The sequence below is a fragment of the Octopus bimaculoides genome, chromosome 3 (assembly GCF_046866305.1).
Source record: "Octopus bimaculoides isolate indiv1 chromosome 3, ASM4686630v1, whole genome shotgun sequence".
NCBI classification, from domain to species: Eukaryota; Metazoa; Mollusca; class Cephalopoda; order Octopoda; family Octopodidae; genus Octopus; species Octopus bimaculoides.
This window is the reverse complement of record NC_142930.1, coordinates 68,935,867-68,957,943: the sequence shown is the minus strand read 5'-3', so window position 1 is coordinate 68,957,943 and position 22,077 is coordinate 68,935,867. Positions and strand designations below refer to the sequence as shown.

At 34.6% G+C, this 22,077-nt stretch overlaps 1 protein-coding gene across 8 annotated transcripts in view; it reads right to left on the bottom strand.

The window, feature by feature from the left end:
• Window positions 1–22,077, bottom strand: part of LOC106875714 (tRNA-dihydrouridine(20) synthase [NAD(P)+]-like) — an 80,014-nt gene that overhangs the window by 49,227 nt on the left and 8,710 nt on the right. The window contains exons 1-2 of one of the 8 annotated variants that reach the window (XM_089349186.1): window positions 19,553–19,571; window positions 2,139–2,277 (exon numbers count right to left, since the gene is read on the bottom strand). In XM_089349186.1, coding sequence (XP_089205312.1) covers window positions 2,139–2,261 — 123 coding nt within the window. In that variant the 5' untranslated portion in view covers window positions 2,262–2,277; window positions 19,553–19,571. Of the gene's footprint in view, window positions 1–2,138; window positions 2,278–8,384; window positions 17,556–19,552; window positions 19,572–22,077 lie in introns of those variants that run through there. The other 7 variants (XM_089349183.1, XM_089349181.1, XM_089349184.1 and 4 more) reach the window with 7 other exon arrangements.

Below are 22,077 nucleotides of genomic sequence, written 5' to 3'. Positions count from 1 at the left end.
GTTCTCAACTGGGGTCCATATGACCCCTGAGGGTTCATATGAGATTTTTGGAGACCCACACAACAAAATAGTAAATTGGGGATCCACAACAGTATTTTGAGGATCCCTGAAAAAATTATTTTTTTAGATATATGTATTGCAAGAAACAACTAGGTTTCTTTCTCTAACATTTCACATAGCTCAGCTTACACAAGTTAATGTGTGAAAAGCAAAATGCGAATTTTGAAAGAAGTTTCTATAAAACTAGTTTTTAAATATTGAATGGCTATGGGGATCCACCTGAATAAAATAGTAATCAATGGGATCCATAGGTAAAAAATAGTTGAGAACCCCCTGATATAAACAACATGAAATTCATGAAAATTATTGCTGTTACAAATGAAAGAAAGAATCAAATAATCAAAATAACTATAAAAGAAATAACAGGTTTAATGATACAAACAGGAGAATAGAACTCAAAACATGAGTAAATATATTTTTTTATTATGTAATTGGCAGAAGTTACAGAGTGACTCAAAGGCTGAGAGTTTTGTGCATTTTAGATGTGAAATTCAAAGTATAAATATTATTTTGTTTGCAAATATATATAAAAAATAAACAAAAATATTGTTTCTATAAAGTGTAAGGATGAAGAAGCATTGTGATCACTGTTTATTTTATTGACCTAGTGGCTATTTGAGAAGTACATAAAATTGAGATAGTTATATTTATAAATTGTATTAGATTGCTCTTATAATTGGTATAGTTGTTTATAAAGTGTGTATTGGAGCTAAAGGAAGAGTGATTGAAAAAAACATAGTAGAATTAAATAAGTTTTTGCTTATATTTGAGCACACACTAATTTGTCTGGTTTATGAAAATTTTACTTAGTTTGCTGTGTTAGTATATTGATCTTATTTTATTGCTATTCATTTTATATTTTTATAGGTTTGAAATCAAATATTTCAAACCCACCAAAAAAAAAAAAAAAAATTCTATTTCATTTTATTCTCAAGTGAGAAGAACATATCTCAAGTTGTAAAAAAACCAAACCACACAGTTTACAGTTAGATCAACAGATCATCACTAACTGTAGCCTACTTTGTTATCAGACATAATGCTGGTTCACTATCTTGCATATAGTATAATTCAATGCCAACAAAATGCTGCAGCAGAGAGACTGACAGATTATTCATTCACCCACTGCAGCTTCTTATATTTATACCAATAATCAAAAGACTTTAACAGCCTATCACAGGACTAGCTAGCAAGTTTTTGTGTTCATGCAAGAGGTTTGGAATAATACTGTATTTCAGACTAGTATGATGAAAAATAACATGTAAAACAACAGTTAAACCAATGACAATGATAACAACATTGCCTCCACAGTTATAGATATCTTCATCATTTAAGATTCATAATAATCTATGGTAGTATACAGTGACTTGGTCCCAGAACATTTCTTTCAATAATTACTGCAAAGCAATGCAGCCAATAATAATAGAATATAGTTACTGAGTGTGTAGTGGATGGAATCAGTTTAAGGGATATTCATACAAAGTGAAAGGTTTATAACACTTGTAATGGGATAGTGTGTGAAACATATTGATGATTAGCTGCAATTTAAGAAAGTATACTAGAGCAACGCAAAAATTTACTAGGTAAAGTTTCAATGAAAAAAGGGTTCAGAACAAAATAGTAAAAAAAAAAATAATAATAACAATAATAATACTAGCATAAAGGCGGCAATCTGGCAGAAACATTAGCATGCCAGGCGAAATGCTTAGCGGCATTTCGTCTGTCTTTACGTTCTGAGTTCAAATTCCACCGAGGTCGACTTCACCTTTCATCCTTTCGGGGTTGATAAATTAAGTACCAGTTATGTACTGGGGTCAATCTAATCGACTGGCCCGCTCCCCAAAAATTTTGGGCCTTGTGCCTAGAGTAGAAAAGAATAATACTAGTATAAAGGTATTAGGGACCAAACTTATGTAATTTGGATTTCACACCATGATGATAATGATGAAGACAATGGTGGTGTAAGGAGGTAGTGGTGGTGGTGGTGGTGGCAGTGATGGTGGTAGTGGTGATGGTCATCATCATCGTTGTTGTAGTAGTAGTAGTAGTGGATGAAGAAGAGGAGAAGAAAATGACTTTACCTCACAATATACAAGGTCAGCACCTTGATCAAGTGCCAGGAGCCTCATGGGAAGAGTGCCAACTCTAACCATTGGAGCCAAAATTCTTTTATTTCTAAAATCTATAATGTTGCTATCATCCATAGTAATATCAGATTGACTGAAAAAAAATTAACAAACATTGAGTAAAATAATGACATGTAAAGAGGATGGAGAATGTATTACTTCATTTCTTTTTTTTTTTTTTACATAGAAAGTCAAAGCTGAAGAGAGACAACATATTAGTCACTAGAAGTGATAGAAATCAATTAATTAATTATGTCCAAAACTATTTAGGAAGCATATATAGTCAGAAAAATCAGAGAAGAGGTACTGCTGCATTGAAAGTATCAAGATGAGAATGTAAAAATTATTGAGCTTTCTAGAAAAAAAAAATGAAAAGGAAATTTAATTATAAATAAAACATCTTAAAAAGTAGCCATAATCAAGCAAATATTCAGCGGCAGGTTAAAAAAAAAACATAGGTTTGCATGGGTCAGATAGAGTTTGGAAAAAGGGTAAAGACCTTCTTCAGTCATGAATGACAATGGGATTGCACCTACAAAGTTCCCCTCCAAGACAAGTCTGGGCAAGGCTGTTTGTGGAAGTCCGGCATTCACCCATGCATACCAGCCTCTCCATGCCACCAATGGTATCCAAGGGATAAGGCAAAGGCTGATACAGCTTGGCACAAGTGACATCACAACTCATTTCTACAGCTGAGTGAACTGGAGCAATGGGAAATAAAGTGTCTTGCTCAAGACACTCAAGACAGCCTGGTCTGGGAATCAAACTCACTACCATATATTTGTGAACTCAATGCTCTAACCACTGGGCTGTGCACCTACACAAAAAATTACCATAGCAGAGCATAGTTTCAATCTATGGACCTCTGGGTTATGAGCCCAGCATGCTTCCACTGAGCTACTCTGCTTGACCAGATGGAGTTTACTGAGGCAGATTTTCTATGGGTGAATGTTTTTCTACTTGCAATCCAACCCTCATCTGTTTTCAGGCAACACTGGAAATGAATGATACTGCTTGCATAACAGTGACACTCATTTACAACTATCACATGATATCAAGACAAACAGACACACACACACATATACATATATGTGTGTATATAAACACACACTTGACAGAAACAGTATTAGTACTGAGTAGCAATCTTTATATCCTTAGTGTAGATGCATTGTAAGAAAATTGTACTGCTGTGGTGTTTGTCTTCAAAAAGCATCTTGTATAGACATTTAGTGCTTAAAAAATTAGAAATGTCAGTGGCAGACTAAAACTGTCAAGCACCAGTGGTAGAACTGCTAGATCACATGATTTCAGCGTGTTTCTACTGTGTCAGCAGCAGATAATGCAGATAGCTGGTGGACTAGGTAAAAATTAAATATTAGTGATGGAAGCAGTATTAGTACTGAATAGCAATCTTTATATCCTATTCAATGTGGATGTATTGCAAGAATGGTGTAATACTGTAGTGTACAAATACACATATGTGTTTGTGTGTGTATATATATATATATATATATATATATATATATATGTATATATACACACACACATATATATACTTCTCTAAGTTTCCATCTGCCAAATCCACTTACGAGGCTTTGGTTGCCCATGCAATGGGACTGAACCTGAAACTATGTGGTTAGAAAGCAAATTTCTTAACTACAATTCTATATTTCTGAGATGAAGAATTTATATTATGTATTAGTCAGAGTTGTGTTCGCATTTTGATTGTTGCTTTCACATTTTGGCGTAGTAGATAAAGGTGTTAAAATGCAGTGCAGTCACCTAGAGGTTCTGCGGCTAATCTCAGGCAAGTCCCTAAGGTGACTCACAAGATATCTGAAGGAGGCTGGTGCGTACACAACTGAAATGTAGTGAAAACAACAATCAAAATGAGGAACTTCCCATCAATGCACTAAACTTTGATTAAACTGATAATATGCAAAAAGCATCTGAAACTGATATAAATTCAATAAATGAAACTGATGTAAATTCAATATTTTAAATGTTATATATGTAGTGGATACATGAGATTTTTAGTAAATGTTCACTTCAAGTGTAAAAAATGGTATAAAGAAAAATGTCAGTATGAACTATTGTGAATTTTTGTGATTTTAAGATGGAGAGGTGAGTTACTGACTAGGTAATGACTGCTGAAGATAATTTAGTGTACATAGTCATCCCACAAAGTTTAAATAACTCTACTCATTACTGATAACAAAGGATTATTTTCTCACACAAATGGCAAACAATGTAGGATGTGACAGAAGAGTGATTAGAATATAGCACAAATCCATATATTTTTATAATTTATGAAGACGATTAAACTATCCTTAAACTCTGAATGTTATGCTCTATCATTTAATGTATTCAGTGTCATATATACAAGGCGTTCTTTATCTTAAACCATTCATTGATAATTATGTTACATCAGTATTATCATACTGCTGGCATGTCTATATTACTTGCCTGCTATCACAAGTTTGTTGTTAAGTTTTAACTTTAATGTTCATTAACACATGTGACAAAACCGAGTTATGGCCAACACTAATGAAGGTGGAATAATTAGAGAGGGCTTTTATATAGTGTTATCTTGTAATTAAGCTGATGGTAATGTTTCAGCATAATCAGAGCCCAGTGTGTTCAACTTGGTCAAGGTAACTAAAGTACTGAAGAAGTAATACAAACAAATGAAATTCATTCAAAGAATGTACCACATATCTCAGGGATCAAATTTATCGGAATAATTACAGTAGAGATATATGTCCCTTGGTGCATGTATAGATTTTATAGAACACTGTAGTAGAAATATATATATATATATCCCTTAGTGCATGTATAAACTTCATACAAGGTCACCTTAATTCCAAGGAATTTTGCATACTTCGTGGTTAACCAAAATTTCTCTAAAATTTTGCTAGTTTGGTGGATTAAAATTTTGGTCTCCTATGAAGATACCCAAGAAAAAAGGCACTCAGTTTGAGATCACACACCAATAACAGTAGTACCCACAGGCTGTGATAAAAATCATGGTCTTACTGAGATGAATAGACAAATCAGATCTTTTGTGCTTTAAGTTGAATATACCAGTATGCCTAAATTTTAGAAAGCCAGTATTAAATTGAAAGAGAAAGCACACCTTTCACACTTTGAATCTCATAAATTACTAATCCATATTTTTCCATTAGTAGTTGAGTTACATAAAATGATTGAATAATGCATATCAGAGCATGTTCCAACTGGTAGTAGCAAATGGGCATCCCCTATAGTAGTTGTACAAAAATTAGACAGATTTACTTAGCTGAGGTGACAATAAAGTAGGTGTAAATTTGTTTGAGGCTTTATACAATTTCTAATATTTAATCCACTTTCTATTTATTAGCTGAGAGAGAAAGAATTTTTGTTTTTGTCTTTTTCAAAATTCGAGCACAGTGGTGGATATTACTATATCCAAATAGATGATGAATTCAAAAATATTAATACCATCAACAGTCCTACTGGTTTAGAGATGAACTCAAATGCCTTATGGCTAAAAACCACAAGTGGCATTTTTTTAATATGCAATAAAAAGACTGATATCATTTAACAATGGTAGTGGTAGAATATGTTCTTAAGTCTACCATTTTGTCAAATCGCAGCAGCTTCCAAGCTTCATCACTAATTCAGTTCTCAACTAAATTGCAAACTGTTAACAGTTTTAAAGAGGACACCTCCTCAGCTACACTTTGGCATAAATAGCTTGAGATTTGGTTCAGTAGAAAAAAAGTATTTCGTCTGTCTTTACGTTCTGAGTTCAAATTCCGTCAAGGTCTACTTTACCTTTCATCCATTTCGGATTTCATCATCATCATCGTTTAACGTCCGCTTTCCATGATAGCATGGGTTGGACGATTTGACTGAGGACTGGTGAAACCGGAAGGCAACACCAGGCTCCAGTCTAATTTGGCAGAGTTTCTACAGCTGGATGCCCTTCCTAACGCCAACCACTCAGAGAGTGTAGTGGGTGCTTTTACGTGTCACCCGCACGAAAACGGCCACGCTCGAAATGGTGTCTTTTATGTGCCACCCGCACAAGCCAGTCCAGGGGCACTGGCAACGATCTCGCTCGAAAATCCTACGGGAGCCAGTCAGGCGGTACTGGCAACAGCCACGCTCAAAATGGTGCATCTCATGTGCCACCCGCACAAGAATCAGTCCAGGGGCACTGGCAACGATCTTACTTGGCTTGCCGGGTCTTCTCACGCACAGCACATTTCCAAAGGTCTCGGTCAGTAGTCATCGCCTCGGTGAGGCCCAATGTACGAAGGTCTTGCCTCACCACCTCAGCCCAGGTCTTCCTGGGCCTACCTCTTCCACGGGTTCCCTCAACTGTTAGGGTGTGGCACTTTTTCACGCAGCTATCCTCATCCATTCTCACCACATGTCCATACCAGCGCAATCGTCTCTCTTGCACGCCACAACTGATGCTTCTAATGTTCAGCTTTTCTCTCAAGATACTTACACTCTGACAGGTATTCACATTGACATTACACATCCAACGGAGCATACTGGCTTCATTCCTTGCGAGCTTACGTATGTCCTCAGCAGTTACAGCCCATGTTTCACTGCCATGTAGCATGGTTGTTCGTACGCATGCGTCATACAGTCTGCCTTTTACTCTGAGTGAGAGTCCCTTTGTCGCCAGCAGGGGTAAGAGCTCTCTATTCTTATTCTAGCAGCTACACTTTCAACGCACCCACCCCCACTACTAACTTGGTCGCCCAGATAGCAGAAGCTATCGACTACCTCTAGTTTTTCACCCTGGAATGAGATAGAAGTTGTTTCCTGTTTGTTTACAGTCTTTATTGCACCTGAACATCTGCCACAAACAAAAACTAACTTGCTAGTTAACCTGCCTTTGATGTTGCTGCACCTGTTATGTGTCCATAGCTTGCACCGGGTACATCTTATAGAGTTACTACCTACTCCTTTTCTACATACTGAGCAGGGCCATCTACCTGAAGGGGTTTGTGTTTTATCTACCTTCCTACTTATTAGGATTTTGGTTTTAGCTAGGTTGACTCTAAGGCCCTTCAATTCTAGACCTTGCTTCCACACCTGAAACTTCTCCTCTAGTTCTGATAGTGACTCCGCAATCAGGGCAAGGTCATCAGCATAGAGGAGCTCCCAGGGGCAACCTGTCTTGAACTCCTCTGTGATTGCCTGGAGGACTATGATAAATAAGAGGGGGCTGAGGACGGAACCTTGGTGGACCCCTACCCTCTACCCGGAATTCATTGCTGTACTCATTTCCAACCCTCACCTTACTGGCAGCATCTCTGTACATGGCTCGCACAGCTCTCACTAACCATTCTTTTATCCCAAGTTTCCTCATTGACCACCAGATAAGGGATCGGGGGACCCTGTCAAAGGCTTTCTCCATGTCAACGAAAGCCAGGTACAGAGGTTTATCCTTAGCTAGGTATTTCTCCTGCAACTGTCTCACTAGAAATAAGGCATCAGTAGTGCTTTTACCTGGCACGAACCCAAACTGCATCTCATCTAAATTGATTCGCTCCCTAATTAGTTGGGCTATGACCCTCTCTGTAACTTTCATAACCTGATCTAACAGCTTGATGCCTCTGTAATTATTTGTATCTAAAGCGTCACCTTTACCTTTGTAGCAGTTGACTATGATGCTGCTACACCAGTCATTGGGTATGACTCCTTCGTGTATCACCTGGTTCGTAATACGGGTGACTAGGCTATAGCCAACACTGCCAGATATTTTGAGCATCTCTGCAGTGACATATTACATATATGTGTAAAAAAACTCATCATGCAATTGAATCAATGAAAAAGCCTCTACCTGGTTGCTCAACACGCTAAAAATAGCAGCCAAAGTATCCCTGTACCTAAATCATACACTCTGGAAATTAAAAATGATTTTTTTGGTTTATAAAATGATTTTAATTTATGAAAAGAAAAACCAAATATTTATATAAAATTGAAGGTACAATAATAGTCATTTTTTATTACAAAATTAGCTTACTTAGTTGAGCCTGGTAACTGATGGCTTTTGGGGTCTTGTTGTTTGTAACTTTTACCAACAACATGGTCAAAATCCCTGCCACTAATTTGATGCGAATGGGTAATATCAAATAATTCAATCACAACATATGTTTAAATTAAACATAAAAAAATTGAAATATTATCATCACTTACATGGAAAAATTGAAATATTATCTTTCAGTATTTTATAAGGTAAAATCTTCAATAATTAATTGACACATTATTAATTATCTTATAACAGCAATGCCTGGAAAAATCATGGATTACATGGAAAAATGCAAGCATGAAAAGTAATATTCTTAAGATTATAAACCTGGAAAAGTACAGGACAAGTTATTACACCTGTAAAAGTATAGGACAAGCTATTACTTCAAGTAAAGTAAAGAATAAGAAACTTCTTACTTAAAATATTGCAGCTAAAATTAAAATTTGAAATTAAAAATTATTTTATTATAGTTTACAAATAATACTATACTTATTTATGTAGAATTTGGCTAATTTACTATCTTAAATACAGAAAAAAGTAACTAATTAGACAAACATACAAATTAGCTGAACAGTTTTGTGCAATAAATTAAAAATATGAGAACTGTAAAGAGTGATAAATTAGAAGAACTGGCATTCTTTGCTGCAATATTTTAAGTAAAAAGTTTCTTATTCTTTACTTTACTAGAAGTAATAGCTTGTCCTATACTTTTACAGGTGTAATAACTTGTCCTGTACTTTTCCAGGTTCATAATCTTAAGAATATTACTTTTCATGCTTGCATTTTTCCATGTAATAAGTATTGAGAGAGAGAGAGAGAGATGCAGTAAGGTAATCAAATGGAAGAAATATATTTCTTTACTAGTAGAATAATAGGATATTGTTTTGGGAATATATTATTTCAAAGAAAAGTAGTTCTCCAGATCATTTGGTCCAGAAAATATTAGAAGTTTGTCAGCGTTCTTTTTAGTATTAGTAAATTTTTAAGGTCATTATTTGCCATACATTCTAAAATGATCAGACCATTTGCAAATTCATGCAAGAAAAATGTTAAATTTGGTTAGACAAATATTCAGCAAAAGACCTTAGTTAATTTAAAAAGTACTCTTGCTGAAAATCATATTAGAAGTATGTTCGATACCAATAAAGACATCACTGTGATCACAAGCCATTCCCATAATTTTTTTTGATTAGTAGATTATTCTTACTAGATCCAAACAGATCCATGCAAAGAACTTCTAAAGGATTTTGTCAACAAGAATAATGAAGTGGTACACACAGCTGGGTGCATTTGAATTTGACATTACATAAAACAATAACAAAAGAAACTCCATTATGCTGATACAATCTCACAGAGATATTTTAGAATGCAACTACAGAATACTGTTTCTGATAATGTTGATGATAATTTTATACACTAGATAAAAACTGATATATTGCCTCTTATTAGACTAGCTTCAGAAACTGTGTAATTTGAAATTAAGTGAAAGTATTTCCAGAATAAATATAAAAAGAATGTCTAGAATAATTGCTCAATACTAAGAAGTCTTTATAAGAAGGTCAAACATATTAGCTGTAAAAAATTATCTTCTTTGCAGTTGTGAGGTTATTGCTTTGCCTGATGTATCCAGAAGTCAAATCCTTAAATGTTTATAATGATGTTCATTGCCTCATTACTGCTAAGTGTAATTGCCCAAAGACCAAAGCATTGTAGTCTGGTTATTCACACAATGTTGGGGACTGCATATATAGTTGTCCTAAATAAACAAAGGTAAAAATTCCAAAGAGGTAGGTTTCATTCAAAGCCTAAGGACTTGTGTACACAGGGATCATTTCCATCTTAATGTCATTAATTGCTGCTTAACATAAGTAACTTTTCAATGTGACAGTAGGTTATTCTTGTTACTGTTAGGAAGTGTTCAACAGTAAAGCAGGTATTGTATGTGGTTTTCTTTTGAAATGATGTGCCAAAGGTTTTAGCAACAATGTACTCAAAATTTCATGATGGTATCTCTATTCTTGACAACAGAAAGTTGGTTGCATTCCTTACAAAATGTTCTTCTTCATCCATACTCAAATGGAATTGCAGAACAAATGGTTCAAAGAATTAAAATAAGGTTAAAGGCATTCTTTATCCAGAGAGACCCAACTACTACTTAGTATACTATTCTTTAGCCAATAGGCTACAAAGTCTTTTTTTGCATAATGGATTAACAGGTTTGTGTTCCCTTGGCCTTGTTCTCCTCCATGCATGAGTAGATACAGTATAACAAACGATTCAACATAAAAAATTTCAAACTTTGTGATGCATGTTAGACACTACACTGTTTTCATTACATGGAATGGAATTAGAACTTTGACTCATGCAGACCAAATTATATCTGAATTTGAACCACTCAAAACAAATGAAGATGGTGGACAAGCAGCCTAAATGACAGTGATGAGGAACAACAGGATTGAACCTGTAGTGACAGTGTCATTAGAAATACTTCATCTACCCAAAATATGAAGCCCTTATGCTTCATAGAGATATACACATATATGTATACATCCTAGACTCTCCTATCGCAGACAACAGACGAGGGTTCTGCAACATCTTTGCTAGGCAACCTGTACAAATGATTTGTTGTCAGTGATCAAATGTTTATGCTGTACATTAGTTCACTCTTTCCATCAAATTGACATTGCCTGTACAAATGCAAAGTATGTCACATAGAAGAGGTTGTAAAGCAATGGGAGATGAAGCGTTTTGCTTAACACAACACATCATCCGGTCCAGGAATCAAACCCAAGATCTCGCAACTGTGAGTGCTACACACTAACCACTAGGCTACATGTCCTCAATGCACACAGACAGAGAGCAGAGTATGTAATTGGACAAGTGGTAGGCAGGCGTGAACGTAAAATTAACAACAACTTGCGTAGAAATGCCCCTTAAGTTAGAGATATTTTTGAAGAGATTATTTTCAAGTACACTTTAAAGCACTTTCAATAAATTATTAATTTGGTGCATAAATATTATCTGTTGAAATATTTATCTCGGTACTACTAAAGCAGTGCGGACCCGAACGCGCAGTCGCGCGTCCGCGCTAGCTAGTCGTGAGTGGTCGATTCTAACCCTAACCCTAAACACGTATTCATTTGCACACGCGGGTTAGGGTTAGGGTTTGGGATAGGGTTAGGATCCACCACTAAAGACTAGCTAGCGAGGACGCGCGACCGGGTCCGCGCTGCTTTAGTAGTACCATTTATTTCTTCATCTAAATTCTCGTCTTCGTAAATTACATACCTCATAACAATATGATTGGATGCAGCATGGTCAAATGTTTAAGAAGTACGTGTCACATCACGAGATCCTGGGTTCGATTCCGCTAGATGGCATTTTAGACAAGTGTCTTTTACTATTACTTTCATACAAACAGAAGAAATTCGTCAGGTGGATTGTACTTGTAATTCACAGGTACAGCTTTATCACACACTGTGTCACGTTAATTCTGCCAACGAATTGCGTTAAGGATGCACGTGTTTGTATGATATTCAACCATTTACAAATTCAATGAGCAGGTAATTCAGTCGATCACTCAATTGAATCTGCATCGTCGAAAGCGATGAAGACCCTTTCACTTATTACTAACGATTTAGTACTAAGGTTAACAATGTTATTATTCTCTAGGATTCAGACAAAGAGCAAAATGTTATAATATACATCTGATTGTTATGAACTAAACTAGTTAAAGTACAAACATGGAAATGCGTTTGACAACAACACCACAGAAGACTGAAAAATCAAGTCTTAACTTAGAAGAACTTTTAGTTATATATATTTGATTTATATCATGAAACATAACCATTAAGCTATACTTACAATGATGAAATACTTATAACGATTAAACTGTAGTGTGTATATCTAACAAATAGCCACGCGTACAGAGATGTAACAATAATCGAAGAGAAGAGATACCCGGTGTAGTATGATGTGCTGTTAAGAAGTATGGAGCGATCAATAAGATATTTATATATATTACTTGTTATACTTACGTAGTATTGATTTATATAGCTTACTTTTTGTTAGAAAATTAACTTTAAATAACAATATTATTTTTGAACCGATAATTTTCAGAAAGTATCCTACATTTAGACGAAATTATTTAAGTTATAGAACAATGCTGTAACGAATGTAATTTCAAGATTTCAAATGACAGCTATATTTTCAATAGATTTTTCTTGATGAAATATTTTCCTTTTGCTTTAAATTTACAAAGATGATTTTCTTATTTTTTCAACGGGGCTGAGAACAGAATCAAATGACTACCGGTCATAGGTTTTTATTCATCTCCTTTTCTTCCTCCAAAGATTAAGAATTATAACACAAGAAAATCAAGTTTAGATAATTAATAACAAATAAGAAGGTAAAAAAAAGAAAGATTTACGTAATGACACGGAACCAGAAGATGGAACGAAATCAAGAACACATGGACTCACACATCTGGTGATGGGATGTAACTTCGATTAACTGCCGCTTACTGCTTTAATAAAATGTATACAATGAGAGTTATTTCCCTTCATTTTTCGTAGGCAATCTAATTATTGTAGTTTTTTGTTAATTTTTCGATTGTAATCATTTGTTTTTTTACTTTTTTGATTTCTGGTCTGTCCGTCTGTGTGCAAAATAACTCAAAAAGTTGTGAACGGTATTTGATGAAAGTAAAAGTTGGTAATGATACAAGGAACAGATGATGAAATTTTGATAGTGATCCAGGAATTTTTATGGATTCTAGAAGGATTTTTCATTTGTTATATTTACTTTACATGAAGTATTAATGTTACATTCTTTGATTATCTTCCTTGAAAACAGGTTCATCGTTTCCACGTAACCTATGGTGGAGTTGCTGTTTCCAAAGTTTATTTTCATTTCTCTATTAATAATTTTACTCGCGTATCTATCTTAAAATGAGCTTGGCGGAGGTCTGTGCTCTCTAAGTGTTTTTCTAGTTTACTAGTATGATTAGTCTTTATGGAGAAGTCCTACAAGATCTTGTAATTCTCATTTTCTATCATAGCCTCTGGTTTGTGTTCATCCCACATTTCTGTTATTCTGAATTCACATACTCAGCTAACATCCCAATGCACTTTTTTGCCTACACAGTCATGTCTACACTTATACTCTTTTAGTGCTCAAAAAGTGATTGATACTTTCGTCTCCTTTCCTGCAGATTCTACATTTGCTGTCTGACTCAGTTTTGTCAGTCTTTGCCTTTATCAGATTTGTTCTAATGGCTTGTACCTGAATGGCTATAATTTGCATTTTGGTCTCTTGTTTCAAGTTCTTGTCCATCAACCAGAGCTAGTGTTCCTTACTTCCAATATTCTTGGTTTATTGCATGAATTGGCCATTTAAATCCATTTCTTTGTGCTTGATTGTTCTATTGTTTTCCTTTTTCTTTTTGATTTTTCTTACTGTTTTATTCACTTTTTGGGTATCTCTGGCTGTTAATAGTATTCTTTTTTTACTCTGCACAACATAATTTTTCACACCTAATATCACAATATTAACAGTGCCTTCTGCATTTAGTAATCCTTTGTGACCTTCCTCTCTTGGTAAGTTGAGTCTGTCTGTAATACTTTTAGGGTAGTGTACATGTGCATTGTGAACAATTTTCTATTTTTTCTGTCCAAGTTCTATAGCTCAACCTTTGTCCATTTCAGAAAGGGAGAAGTGTTTCAATCCTATCACATTGCAGCACTCCTAGATATTTATATCCCTCATTATTCCACAGCAATCAAATGATGTCTTGTAATAATTTCATGCCATCACAATTTACCTTACAACCTCTCTTTGTAATTAGCAATTTTGCCCTTATTTACCCCAAACTACATTCCAGTATCTTTACTGAATATTTTCACTCTTTGGATCAAAGAATCCAGGTCTGTCTCATTTTCTGCATACAGCTTAAGATCATCCATATAAAGTATGTGATTTATTTACATCTTGGTTTTGGTAAATTCATTGGCTGGCCTTGATTTTCTCAGTATACTTGTCAGAGGGATTAACACAGTGATGAAGAGTAACTGAGAGAGTGAGTCTCCCTAGAAAAGGCTCCTGCTTATTTTCATGTTTCTTTGTGATTCATTTGCATATGGCTGTTCTACTTCCCACACTCTCATTGTTTTTTCCAAAAAGTTGTTATTGTTAAAATTATATATTTTTCAAAACTCATTCTAGAGGTGTTTAATATCCAGAAACATCAAGCAAAGGAGATAGCTTCAATCAACCATACAAAATTTTTGGATAATTTTTAAAGTCATGCTGAAAGCAATGGCCATTCATCAATCTTGTTAGATTTCCTCAATAAAGTATATTTTACTCAGATGGCAAGGCTAAGAATGACTAATGTATATGGAAATAGAAGGAATGTAGTGACACTGATAATGAATATTGACAATGTAGCTGGTGGAGGGTGAAACTCAATATTTTACTTATGCAAGACCCTATTGTGTTTTTATAATACTTCATAATGCTGAATGCCCCTCTGGAGTATTTTTCTTTAGCATGAGATATTTTAGAAGATTAAATCATTAACTATATTTTTGAGGTTTAAATTATCAAGACAGTGATGATGAGATGAATTTAGGAGATACTCTTCTTCACATTTACTTTAATATTATTTTGTCCTTCCAGTTGTTTCTGTTTGTTGAGTGTCCCAAATATATGTGATGCCAGTGTACTGGTCTACTAGGTACGGTTCACTCATATATTATTTTTTTTTTAATATCTTTTGGTCAAAAAAACTCAAAGACCCTGCAAACTACAGAGATGGAAGGAAGAAGGTATTCTCAACTGGAGACTTAGCCTGAATACTTGCAACAAAGTGAACTCAGTTAAAGACACACAAGAACCAAGTGGTGGTTTGAAACCAGTTGACCACTGCAGGATTTGAACTCAGAACACAAAAATCCAGAAGAAATATCCAAGACATCTCACCCAATGCTCTAACGATTCAGACAATCCATTGCCCTAGACTGGCATTATAATTATTGATCCCCAAAGGTTGAAAGGCAAAGATGTCTTTGACAAAATTTAAACTCAGAAAGCAAGAAACTGGAATAAATACCACAAGAGACTTCAACTGACATTTTTAATGACTCTTACCATTTTAATGGTTTAGTCAAAGGAGATAGGGCAAACCCTACGTCCTTTTCAGCGTCTTCAAGACCTATGGGAGGAATTAATTCTCAAACTTGGCCAGAATGTGTGCAACTTTACTATTAGTGTTAAACTGATATTTGCTTCCCAAGAACAATAACAATCCCTCTAACAGGCTTCCACCCAGTTTCTGTCTATCTAATTTCAGTCACAGTGTTTTTATTAACCCAAAGCTGTAGGTAAAAATACTTACCCAAGTTGTGCTATTAGATCGAGCATGAAATATTTTAACGACATAGTTATGTCTGGGCATAATTTGGGAGGGTGTGTGTAGTAATTTTGTACAGTTAAGTAGCTCAGTTAATAACCCTGTCCTTAGCAGTTGTTTACCATGTAATCTTAGCAGTTATTTTCCATGTAGTCTTAAGTAGGGAGCATGAAAATATGGTAGTGGAAGTGGAAGTTCAAGAGTTCATATTAAGCTGTGAGGAAATTTTACACTTGATATTTGTAAGCTCAAGGATACTTCAAATGGGCAGAGATTTAGATATGTCATTAATGAAGCATTTGATGAGAAGGAGGAAGAGACAGTCATACTGCATAGAGTACAACTGAATGTTCCTATGGAATAATCTAATGAGGGCAACTGACTAAATCTGTGATTGGAGCAAAGCTCTGCCTGTCCAAGGATGACATGGTAGTGGAACAGTGAGATCAACTGGGCCATAAAAGAGAACAAACAAGCTTGGAAAGAGTGGAAAAGTTGAGGTAACAAAGAACCATATCAGGTAGCTAAAAGGGAAGCTAGGAGTGCTCATGACTTTATGTGGATGAAACTTGTGGAAAAAGGAGACCCAGGAAAACAGTATTGAAGATTAATCTCAAGATACTGAGTCCTATGAAGATGACAAAGGACCAAGATATCTAGTGCCTTGCTGTCCCCAAGAAGACCTGTTCACCCCAAACCACTTTCATTTCCCATTTTCTTCCCCCACTTTCTGTTTCCATCAGTTATCTCATTTCTATGCCTTCTCTTTCCTGTGCTATTCTCCATCATTAACACCTCACTTATTTGCTGTCACCCACAATGCCCTCACATATCTACTGCAATCCCCACCCCCAAGCCTCTGCTACATTTCTCTCCATCATATGCTGCAGTCACTTCAGTCTTGCTGACTCAACCTGTCCAACCCTCTGTATCACTTCACTTATTCTTATCACACTCAATGCCCCTTGAGAGCATATCCGACACATCTCCATCATCAACTCTCTGACTATTGTTCTCTTTATCTTACTGTCTAATTCACTCACCTTTCTTTTCCAGCTGGAATATTCATGTATCTACTCTACAGCAAGATACCTATCTTTGTCTCTCTATACCTTTAATTTCTCAGTTGGCACAAAGCCACACCCTACTGCAATACTATTTTCCACTCCCAGTTGAGGGGTTTTTCTCTTGCAAGGTACTTGGTGACCCTGATGCCAAATAAAAAACAGTAGTGCAGGTGTCACATAAAATGCACTGGTGCTGGTATCATGTGAAAACAACTCAGTACACATTGTAAAGTGGTTGGCATTAGGAAAGGCATCCAGCTGTAGAGACCATACCAAAACAGACAATGGATCCTGAGTAGCAGCCAGCCTTGCCAGTCCTTGTCAAACCATCCAACATACACCACCATGAAAAACAGACATTAAATGATGATGACAATGACAATGATACCACTACTACTGGTGACACTGACAGTGGCGGTAATGATTACCATATACTTGAAATTTTTGTGTCAACTGATTTATCTGAATATATTTATCACTTAATCAGTGCTTATGTTTTAGTCTGAGTTCAGTTTATTTTGGTCTAAGTACAGTATTGTTATCATGTTTTTCACTATATTTTTTATATATCCAGTTTAATGTAATTTTTAATTTTAATGATATCATATTTTGGTTGTCATATAAATGTCCTTTTATAACTGTCATTTCACCTCTAAATTCTTAATGATTACCTAGTTAATAAATTAGCAATTTAAGAATTTATTATAATTTGAAAGCACTCTAACCAATTTTTTTTATTTATACTTAGTAACCATAACTCAAACACTAAATGCCAGCATGCCTTTTTATTCAATTTTACAGGTGAGGAAAAAAAATGCCCTGCTGGTATTAGTCCGTGTTGCAAAAAAAAAAAAAGAAAGAAAAAGTAATATCTTAGCGTAACCAAATGATGTAATTTGTCCACACTTTCTCCTAATCTTCTTTTCCCTCATTCTGTTCACACTTGTTTCTTTCTCTTGGCATTCTCAAGGTGTTGGAGTCAACATCTATATATATAAAACTGAGAATGTGTGTGTGTTTGTCTGTCTGTATGCATGTGTGCATCATTAAAACTCAAGAAATACCCAACTGATTTCATTCAAATTTTACACAAGCCTTACTTAGGGTCCATGCTGTGTTATGGGCCAGAAAAATTTGCAACTTCTTACTTAATGTGAGCTCAGACCAAACTCTTATCTCTTACACTATTTCAGTATTACGTGTCAAAAGTGAAACAATAACACCTCTATTCTAATGTGAGATACTTTCAGTTTTAATACTTTCATTAATAATACTAAAACTATTAAAAGTGAAACCATTATCTCACCTATATACATACATACATACATACATACTGAAACAAGTAAAACAATAAAAAACTATGCTACTTTAATCCCAAGCAATGCCGGGTATCTCTCCTAGTAATTAATATTTCTGATGAAAGAATGTTAGCATATGCAGTAGAGTCTCACACATGTAATATAGTGAGTTGAAAAACCTTGCTTATCTAAGATTATCCCTTTAATTAAAAGGCAAAACCTCCCTTCTTGTGTTTCAAAACCTTAAAGGACAAGGAATGGTGACAACTCTAATAAACTGAGCCTAGAAAAATTTTTGGTAAATAATGCAATACAGACAAGAGTTGAATTTTTAAGCCAACTGGGGAAAATAAAAATCATGTCTTAATCTTAATACACTCCGTCAGCAAAACATAATCGCTTTAGTTGGAAAGATTTAAAAGTAATCAGTATGTATAGAAACAATGGAGTGTAATGATGTTGGTTATGAATATCACTGCAGGGAACTAGGGAAAATATCTCTGGTGAGTGCTCTACACACTAAATACACATATGGTATGAGCACATAGAAGTGAAATTATCTATGCTATTGAGATGAATATGCTTCAATGAAGAGATTAAAAATTTCAACATGACCATTGCCTTCGTCAGTTGACTTTAAAGACAAGATCTACTTTATTTGCATCATCATTTTTTGTCTAAAAATTTTGATTGACCACTATTACTAAAGTAATCTCTTATGTCTGTTGATTTTTAGATTTTAAACACCCTAAAGAGAGTTTTTGTCTACTAATTGATGAGAGAATCTTTGTTAATTAAAATCTTTTCAACTCACTATATTATATATTTGAGATTCTACAATTTATATTCAATATGCAAAACACACCCAGAGATATTTTCCTTCAAGCTCATTGTTCTAATATATATGAGTTTCTTCCTCTTGATTGAAACCATTAAAAAAATATTTATCTGTCTGAATGTTCTCATTAAATAATGTTATGCAATCGAAAATTTGTATGAATTTCCTTTCAATTCTAAAACTATTTTGGCCTATTTGACATGTAATGTAGCACAAACCCTGCAAGATATCATGAACAGGATCCATACAAAATAAATTTATTGAAGATACCCGACCACCTGACCATGTTGAAAACTTGTCAAGTTGAAGAGAATCAATTTTTTAAAAATAAGTTTGATAAATATTACAACATGAAATGCAAACAATGTCGTAATAGGTTGAAGGGTCCCAATATGAATTAGTTGACACTTAAAGATTTTGCCTCTCTGCCATTTAAATGATAAGATAAAAGAAGTAGGCCATTATTCTTAGGAATTACCAAGCTAAAAAATCTCAGGACAAGATATCTTATCTATTTCTATAATAAACTAGCAGAAATACCCGGCGTTGCCCGGGTTAAAGAGAATAATGAAATCTAAAAACGCCGTCTAGACTACGCATCATCTTTATATATAGAGATGTATATACACACACGCACCCAAACACACGTATATATATTTATATCAATATAAATATATGAAAGTCAATGAAGTTTCGTAAAAGAAGGTGATCATGTACATACTTTCTTGCTGTTGTGATTATAACACCTCATTGTAAACTATGTTCCTTGTTTTCCCTTGTGGAGCATATACAAATAGGTTTTTTGTTGCTGCCCACTCTTGAGCAGCCAACATACAGTTGTCCATGTGAGAAGCAGGGCTCTTCCAAGAGAAGACCAGCTACAGACAGTGTTTGACCCTGATATTTGTTTATGGACATGGCAAAAGTCACACGAAGGGGGAATTGTAGTTTTCTGAATGTAAAAGGAATGTCTGCTCCTGATGGAGTAAGAGGAATTCTTGGAATAAAGACGTCATCCCCTTTTGCACATCCAGAAAGAATGGTAGCCTCGATAACGTGTGACATCATTTTCTAAATAATGCTCATCTGTTATGTTCGGGTTAAAATTTCATCAACATCAAAAATATATGAATTTTCATGGGAGTTATGGCCGTTATGCAAAGAATATAATTTCCAAATTTCATAAAGATCCATTCAGTACTTTTGACGTAGTTTTGGATAAGAAAACAAATGACTAATGTGTGTGTTTGTGTGCATGTGTATGTGTGTGTGATGGGTGTATATATGTCTAGATATCTGTATGCATGTATATATGTATATATGTGTACATATTACATGTACATCTATATATATACATCTACACATATGTATACATATACATGTATGTATAGATCTATATATATATACATATACGTGTACATCTATATGTATACATATACATCTCTCTCTCTCTCTCTCTCTTTCTCTCTTTCTCTCTCTCTCTCTCTGAAAGTATCTGTCATTACAGTATCGAAATGGTGTACATATACATGTATATGTATACATATACATCTCTCTCTCTCTCTCTCTCTTTCTGTCTCTCTCTTTCTCTCTTTCTCTCTCTGTGAAAGTATCTGTCACTACAGTAGCGAAATGTGATTGTTTCAGTTAGTGGAATAGTTTCATTTTTAAAGTGAAAGTATTTGACATGAGTGTTTTTGTTTCACTTTTGACACGTAATACTTAAATAGTGGAGGAGATATTATGTTGCCGTGTGCTCGAACTCTGCAAGAAGTTAATAATTTTTTTTGACTAAAACACAACTAACACAACTAGAACCCTAAGTAAGGCATGTGTAAAATTTGAATGAAATTGGTTGCGTAGTTCTCGAGTCTTAGGGATTCACACACACAGACAGACAGACAGACAGACACACATTCTCATTTTTATATATATAGATGAGGAAAAAAAATATATTATTGTTCTCAATGGTACATATTTCTGACCAGTTAATATACTGATCAGAGATATGATAAACTCAGGTGTGGCGGCGTGCTAAGAAGTTTTCTTCTTAACCACATGGTTCCAGGCTCAGTCCTACTGTGTGACACCTTGGGCAAGTACCTTCTGCTATAACCTCAGACCAATCTTGTGATTGGATGTGATGGAGAGAAACTGAAAGAAACCTGTTGTATGTATGTGTGTTTGTGTGTGTGTGTGCTTTTGTGTATGTGTTTGCCCAACCCCCACTCATGCTTGACAATTGGTTTTGGTTTGTGAATGTCTCTGTAATTTAGCAGTTTGGCAAAAGAAACTAATAGAATAAGGTTCAGACTTATTAAAAAAATAATAAATACTGGGGGCAATTTGTTTAACTAAAACGCTTGAAGCTGGTGCTCCAGCATGGCCACAGTCCAGTGACTGAAACAAATAAAAGATAAAAGAAACTCTAATTTATCCCGATTTACCACTGGTCTAATAAAGGGTTTTAAATATCTAAGAGCATTAAAAAATGCTTTCATTTCAGACTTTAGTTGTTCATAAATTCTTAATGAGATTGCTTTTAAATTGATTATTCTGATAAAATATTTATACACTTTAAATATTTTTACAACATTTTAAGGTGTTAGTTTTTTATTAAGTAGAAATTTCAGATATTTTTTCTAGTATAAATGTTAGATTGCACTACTTCAATGAAAAGGGATTGGTTTTTATTCTAGAATTATTTTATAAAAGCTAACAATTTAACTGAAGTGACTTCAACAGACTTAAGAGAAATTAATTTCAACTTACTTGGGAAATTAATCAATATGAACCATGTCTGAAATCCTTCAAAATATAGGCTAGATTTTTAACTCTTAAAATATTCTTATATCTCTTTTTTAGTATATTTGATATATAATGTTATACATTAGATAACTGAAATAATAATTTATATATAAATAATTAGATTCTCAAAAAGCCCCCATCAGTTTAACACCATAACCTGTTCCTTGGGTGTCTTTAATGAAATACACTCTGTTGCATAATTTGGTTCAGATCTCTGGTCTGAAGATAACTTCCATTCATCAGTTTCAGAGATCCTGAAAAGGTAATAGTTGCTTCTCTTTCCTCCCTGACTAAGCAATGCAATAAATATATAAGTGCCACTCACATACAAGCAAACTCTTTTACTCTTTTACTTGTTTCAGTCATTTGACTGTGGCCATGCTGGAGCACCGCCTTTAGTCGAGCATATCGACCCCGGGACTTATTCTTTGTAAACCT